General features: G+C 61.5%; 1 protein-coding gene across 2 annotated transcripts in view; it reads left to right on the top strand.

Annotated features, from left to right (window-relative positions):
* RBM38 (RNA binding motif protein 38) overlaps positions 1-6,259 on the top strand; it is a 14,981-nt gene extending 8,722 nt beyond the window's left edge. Inside the window, exon 2 of one of the 2 annotated variants that reach the window (XM_024750315.1) lies at positions 4,708-6,259. In XM_024750315.1, coding sequence (XP_024606083.1) covers positions 4,708-5,011 — 304 coding nt within the window. In that variant the 3' untranslated portion in view covers positions 5,012-6,259. The remainder of the gene's footprint in view (positions 1-4,707) is intronic. The other variant, XM_024750316.1, reaches the window with a different exon arrangement.
* Positions 6,260-6,775: the final 516 nt, after the last annotated feature.

Below are 6,775 nucleotides of genomic sequence, written 5' to 3'. Positions count from 1 at the left end.
AGGCCAGCAGCACCCTGACCTTTATGGGGAGTTGGTGGGGCGCTGAGGAACCCGCTGGACGCGCACCCTGTTCCCCGGTGCCAGGCGCGTGAGACCTCCCCCGTTGTGGTGTGCGGGCCTGGGGAGGGGGCGCAGGGACTGTGCTCAGATGGGGCCAGCCGGTGGTTTGCCTGGGGGTTTCCTTTTCATCGGAGTCCAGTGGGTTCCCGTGGGGGGGCAGTGTGTGTGCACCAGCTCAGTCCCTTGGTCCCTGCCTGGACTCTTCCCAGCCCTCTGCATGGGTGTCAGTGGTTGTGACAATGGTATTTGCCTTTTTCTTTGCAGTTTACAGCAGGGTCTCGACCTTACCGTGATGCTGGAGGATTCTTTGTGGTCGGCGGGGGGGGGTGGGGGGGACGCATCCTGTGCGCTGTTGGTAGTGTCCCTGGCCTCCACCTGCTGGCTGCCACTGGCACCCCCCAACCCCCAGTGTGACACCAGGAATGTCCCAGACGCAGCTGAGTGTCCGCTGGGGGCAGAGCCGCTGAGGCTGAGAAATGCCGTTCTGGTGGAGGGTCTCAGTTCTCTAGCCCTGACGTCAGCCTCTGCCAGACCCGTTTTACAGATGGGAAAACTGAGACTCACAGAAGCTCTGTAACTTTAGCGCAGAGCTGAGGGCCCCGGTCCCCTTCCTGGGGGTGGGGGGGAGCTTTGCAGCTTCCTCCCACCTTGACTCAGCAGTGCTTAACCCAGTGGCAGAACCCACACCAGCCGTTGTCTCCCTGGCCGTGTGACTGCTAGTGCCTCGGCCTCTCTGAGCCTTGGTTTCCCTCTCTGGGAAATAGGGTAACAGCAGCACCTATTTTATGGCTGTGAAATGCTTCATAAGTCATCTTGGGCTTTTCACAGAGTGGGGGAGTGGGGACAGGGTGCTTGAGGGAAACAGGTGAACAAATACAGACACGCAATGTCCCCGCAGGCCAGGAAGCAAGGGAGTCCCCCTTCCTCTCACCCTGAAGCTTATTCGCCCACACCGTGTCTGAGCTTCCCCCAGCAGGGCAGCTCTGTGGTGGCCAGAGCAGAGCTTAGTCCTGACGACACTGAGTGTCAGAAACCTGGTAAATGTGACAGCTGCCTTGGCCAGCAGCCTTGAGGCAGGTGTGGCCAGAAACCTGTCATTTCAGAGCCCCGGGTACTTCTGCCGTGGGGACAGTGTGTGCCTGGTCCAGGTAGTGGTTCTGTAGTGTCAGTGTGTGTCTGAATCTCCGGGGGCCTGTCAGATGCAGATTCCCGGACCCCATCTGACTTGGCAGTCTGCGGGGATCCACATTTTTAGCAAATGCTGTCTGAAGCAGTGGTGCGCCTGCCCGTGTTGGGAGAAGTTCTGGGCTCAAAGCTTCCGTAGCTTCCCACTAAGGAATGTTCTAGGGTTCCGGGAGCTGCGTGGGGCTCACGTGGTAGGGGCATTGATGATGCCCAGGACAGCACAGTGGGCACCGCACCAAGACAGGCTCCATCGTGTCTCCACTGGCTCCTTTTCAGAGACATCTGGGCAGCCGGGGCCCCTTTCCTTTCTCGGAGGGGTCTGTGCCCACCGGCTGCTCGTCAGCACTGCGTGTCCAGCCCCTCCCGTGGCTCGGCCCTGGGCGAGACACCACCTGCTCACGTGAGGTCCAGTGGGGGAGATGGGCCAGGAGCTCAGGCTCTGAGCAGCTGCCCCCTCCTCCGAGAAGCCTCTCCCGACCACTCCCAGCTCTGGCTCACGGGTTGGTGTGTTTGTGTGCCTCTGGAATCCAAGCGCTGAGAGGCCAGGGGCTGGGTCGTCTGCTCACTGCTGCATCCTCGCCCAGAGTACACGCGCAGACACGTGAGAAGGCTGGTTGCAGCTTGGGAGGCCAAGGCGGGATTCGAACCCAGGCCCTGCTCTGTTCAGGGCTCTTGTTCCCACCAGGGAGGCAGGAGGGGGCGGGCAGCAGAAACTCCTAATAGGGCGGAGAGGGAGAGTGGGTGCCATGGCCTGGGTGCAGGGTTCCTGGCCAAAGCTGCCTGGCTTCCTGACAAGCAGCAGTGTGTGGCCTTGGCGACCGTAGGAGTGCTGCCACCCAGGAGGGCAAACGACGGGGAGGCGGGGACCCGGTGTAGGAACTCCCTGGCCGGGGGGAGCTGGGGCCCCTCCGGGACAGGCCAGGTGTGCCCAGGCTCTCACCCCCAGGGGTTTGCTGCTGGATCCATGGGGCTTGGTGCCCGTCACCACCCCAGCTCTTTCCTCGCTGGGTCGTTCACCCCTCGCTCAGGATTTGCCCCTTGTATTTGTGCGTTTGTTGTGGTAAGGCACGCGTACTCTCAAATCTGCTGGTCTAGGGCATGAAATATATTCACAGAGTCGTGCGGTCATCACCACCGTCTGATTCAGAACTTTGTCGTCTCCCGGAAGGAGGCCCGTAGCAGTCACTCCCCTCCCCTGCTTTCCGAAGCCCCTGCAGTGTAGCCACTTTCTTCCTGGGTTTGCTTTTCTGGAGACGCCACGTGAAGGGAATCATTGAGTCTGTGGCCTTCTGTGTCCGGCCTCTTCGGCTCAGCATCGTGTCCTCAAGGCCCATCCACACAGTGGCGTGTGTCTGCGTTATTCTTTTTTATGGTGGAATACTCCTCCTTGGCGTGGGTACGCGGCAGTCTGGAAGTCCATTCATCAGTGGATGGATGCTGGATGGGTGCTGGGTGGGTGCTGGGTGGGTGCTGGGTGGGTGCTGGGTTGGGGGGTGCCGGCGGGGCGCCGGGGGGGTGCCGGGTGGGTGCTTGCTTTTCCTTTTTGGTTGTGAGTAGTGCTTCTCATTCCCCTTTGTGTCTGTGAATCCTTTTGCCTTTTAGAGATGCTCGGACCCACATGCAACCCTTACACAGCCTCCTTCCAGGCCTTTTCTTTGTGTTCAGAGCATCGCCCCACATAAAGTTGCCCTCAGTCAGCTCTTGGACCCATAAAAATGGCATTTCCATACAACTCCACCTCACCCGTCCTCAGCGCGGATATAAATACACATTTGATTTTTTTAGCGTGAACATTATCACCATTCAGTATAAATACCACAGTTTTGCATAAACAGTATCTCTGTTCTGCGGCTTGGTTTTCTCCCCCGGCAGCGTGGAGGGGAGCGGCTTGGGGCTGAGCGTGGACCTCGTCCTGCTGCCACGTGGGGCGGTCTGGGGACACTGGACGCTGCTCCGTCCCTGTGGACGACACTCGGGTTTCTCTGCTTTTTCGCTGTTCCCAGGGGTGCCGCCGGGACCCACTGAGCCCGTGCTTATTCGGGAGGGAGGGCTGCTGGATGCCGAGGGGCCTGGCGGGGGCAGGGAGCCCAGCTTCCAGGGCCCGGCTTTCTGTCCACTTGCTCTCCCAGAGCTGCCCCAGTTTCTGCCCCTGGCAGGCCTGCGGGAGCGCCGGGAGGGGACGGTTCCCTTTTTCTTTCAAAGCAGCTTCTCTTCGGAATGGAAGGGGGGGGCAGGCCAGGGGTCCGGGGCCTGTCTCACAGGCGTGGAGGGACGCTGGGGCGGCCCCCAGGTGTGTAACCACGTCAGCCCCATCCCGTGTGACTTGTGCGGGCCCGAGAGGAGGAGGAGGGGCTGATGCTGGAGGCCACGGCGTCTGCCCCGCCGAGGCCGCCGTGTGTCCACCGCTGCCGTGGGGCCCGGCGCTGGCTGCGGAGCGGGCACCTGCTGGTACTGCCTTCCCGAGCCTCAGTTTCTCCGTCTGCGGCGCGTTGGGTCACTCCTACAGTGGAGGGCTGCACGCACGGAGCCCGCGGTGGGCATCCTGCAGGAGGGACGGGCGCGGGGTGCAGCTCTCGGCTCGCAGGCTGATGCCCGGGGGGGCCTTGGGCGAGGCGCCTCCAAGACCAGCTTTTCTGTTGTAGAATGAGGCGGTTGCCTGAAGGCCAACCTGGGGGACGTTTCAGCCAGTTACTGTGTGTGAGGCATGGCCGCCGGCCTGCTGCGCCTCGTCCCTGAGGCTCTGGCCATCATCTTTTCTTCGCAGCACCGTCATTGCGGTTACGCTTGTACTACATCGTTGTCTTCGTTCACTCAGCAAGTGAGCCCCTGCCTGGGCCAGGGTCTGTGTTGTCAGTTCACGGGTGGCTGACGTTGTAGTCAGGGCAGACAGATGTGGTAAACAAGTAAATTGTGCAGGGTGTCACTGCAGGGGGTGGCACATGCTGGGAAGATGAACCCAGGGAAGTGGGGGGACAGGACTGGCTTCATGGACATGTGACCTGGGTGATCACACAGGGACCTGTGCTCAGAAGGGCTTGTGCTGGATTTGATGCTGAAATCGTTCATCATTTTTAAACTCCCCACCCCTGCCCCCGAATCATGTTGTGTTGTTCCTGTGAGGGATGTGTGGTGTTTGGGGTGTAGGGTGGGATGGGGGAGGCTGCCTGGAGGGGTTCACGGAGGAGACATTTGAGTGCAGACTTGAAAAAGGGAGGTGGGAGCCCTGTGGGTCGCTGGGGAAAGTGCTGTGCCGGTTGTGGGCATGGCCAGTGCAAAGGCCCTGTGGTAGGAGCACCATTGTTGTTGTAATTGCACCCATTTTACAGATGAGGAAGTAGAGATGCCGGAGGGGGGACACGGCATCACCCGGCTCTTCCGGCACCTCCGCTCCACCCGAGCCAGCCGTGTTTCCCCGCTCTGTCGCCCGACCCTGACCCTGGCCCTCTCTGCTTGGCCCCACAGGCTGACCCCCCACTACATCTACCCACAAGCCATCGTCCAGCCCAGCGTGGTGATCCCGGCGGCCCCAGTCCCGTCACTGTCCTCGCCCTACGTTGAGTACACGCCGGCCAGCCCGGCCTACGCCCAGTACCCGCCGGCCACCTACGACCAGTACCCGTATGCCGCCTCGCCCGCCACAGCCGCCAGCTTTGTGAGCTATGGCTACCCGGCCGCCGTGCCCCAGGCCCTCTCGGCCGCGGCCCCCGCGGGCACTGCCTTCGTGCAGTACCAGCCTCAGCAGCTACAGCCCGACAGGATGCAGTGAGGGCCGTTTCCGCCCCTGCAGCCGCGGCACCGTCACCCCGCGCTGGGCGGGTGCACACCGCACCTGTGCCCCGGGAGACCCTGCGGGACCCCGCCTGCACCCCGGGCGGCCCAGAGACCACTTCTCTTTGCACCCAGGACCGTCGCGCCTTGAGGGAGGACTTGGAGAGAAAAGAGTGACCGAGAGCCATTTGAAGATCAACCTGAATGTCGCGCACACACTGTCCCCATCCTCCCGCACCCCTGGAGCCCACGGGCGGTCCCCCCAGCATCCTGTGGGGCCTTCTAGACCCTCCACAGACCCCTGCGGCCCTCTGGGGTGAGCAGAGACTTTGTCCCGCTCAGAGAGGCCTTGCTCCAGGGAAGCCCAGGATCGCGACGTGTGTGGACTGTTGTTGCTCCGTCTGCAGAGCTGTGAACTGTGCACGGGGGGATCACCGGCCCCCTGAATTCCCATTTTCTAAATGCTGGCCCCGGGGCGCTCCCCCTCCCCCCGGCCCCCAGACACCCAGGTGCGGCAGGGCCACCAGTGACCGGCGACGGGGCAGCTGGCCGTGGTCCTGTACGTCGAAGCACTGCGACTTTTTTTTCTTATCATCGTTTTGCTACTAAGATGATTCAGAATTTCTGTCTATTTTTTCAGCAGAGACTCTCGCCACCAAGAATCCAAAACCTGTTTTTGACTTTGAAAGACTCGCTTTTGTCGATGGCTCTACACCCGACGAGCCAGTGATAGTATTTCTGTGATAAGGTGTCTGCTGGCCCGGGTGCCCGAGCCCCTCAGAGGGCGGGCGTCTCCAGACAGTAAGTTGTCTTAAGCTTGTCCCCCTCCCTGCGGCCGTGACGGGGTTGCGGGCCGAGGGGCTGGACCGCAGCGTCCTGGCTGGCAGGGTGGAGGCCCAGAGTGCCCCCCGCGGTGTCGCCCGCTGTGTATGAACCAGCCCAAGCAGCTGCGGGATTGAGCTGAGACACATCCGCTTGCCTTGGGGGCTCGGGGACTGGGGAGGTGACAGTTCCCACAGCCTGCGATGGGGCTCCTGGAGGGGGAGGGGCCAGGCCCGAGGGGGTTGGGGCGTGCGGGCCGCTCCTGCAGACCTACCTCAGGGAAGTGGGAGGCCTTGGGGCTGCTGCACACGGGCAGGCGTTTCCCTGCACGCCAGGGCAGAGCCAAGGCCCAGAAAGCAAAGTAGCTCAGATTCTAATAATATTTTTATTAGAATGTTCTGATTATAAAAATAAAACTTGTTTTCTTTAAAGAAAAAGTGGGTCTGTAGTTTTTCCCTCGAAGTGGGCACTTCTGAGCCCCATAGCCACCGGGCTCAGTCTCTGATGTGCTCAGAGCAGGGCCCTGGGGGCAGAGGCTGGGCAGCTCCACCAGAGCCTGGTGGAGCAGGGGGCGGCTCCTTGGAGAAGGCAGGGCACTGCTGGCAGAACCTGGGCAGGAGCTGCTGAGAAGGCATAGGAACAGGTGTCCAGGCCCCCTGCCCTCAGGTTGCTGGCAGCCGGGCGTGGCGCAAGTCAGGAAGGGACGTCTGGGTGTGCGGGAGAGGGGCTCCATCCCGGGATGGTCCCAGCCTCTCCCACCATCCAGCTGGAGCCCCGACTCAGCACTGAGGGAATCACGGGGGCCTCCTGGAGGGGGTGTGAAGGCTGGAGAGGAGGTTCATTCACTCATTGCCTCACTTTCTCCCTCATTCATTCATTCTAAGAAATGGCGTGTGCCAGGTCACATGCAAAGCACTGGGGATAGTCATAAAACACAGCC

The sequence above is a fragment of the Neophocaena asiaeorientalis genome, unplaced genomic scaffold (assembly GCF_003031525.2).
Source record: "Neophocaena asiaeorientalis asiaeorientalis breed wild unplaced genomic scaffold, Neophocaena_asiaeorientalis_V1.1 scaffold606, whole genome shotgun sequence".
In the NCBI taxonomy this organism is placed as follows: domain Eukaryota; kingdom Metazoa; phylum Chordata; class Mammalia; order Artiodactyla; family Phocoenidae; genus Neophocaena; species Neophocaena asiaeorientalis.
This window is presented reverse-complemented; position numbering and strand designations above follow the sequence as displayed.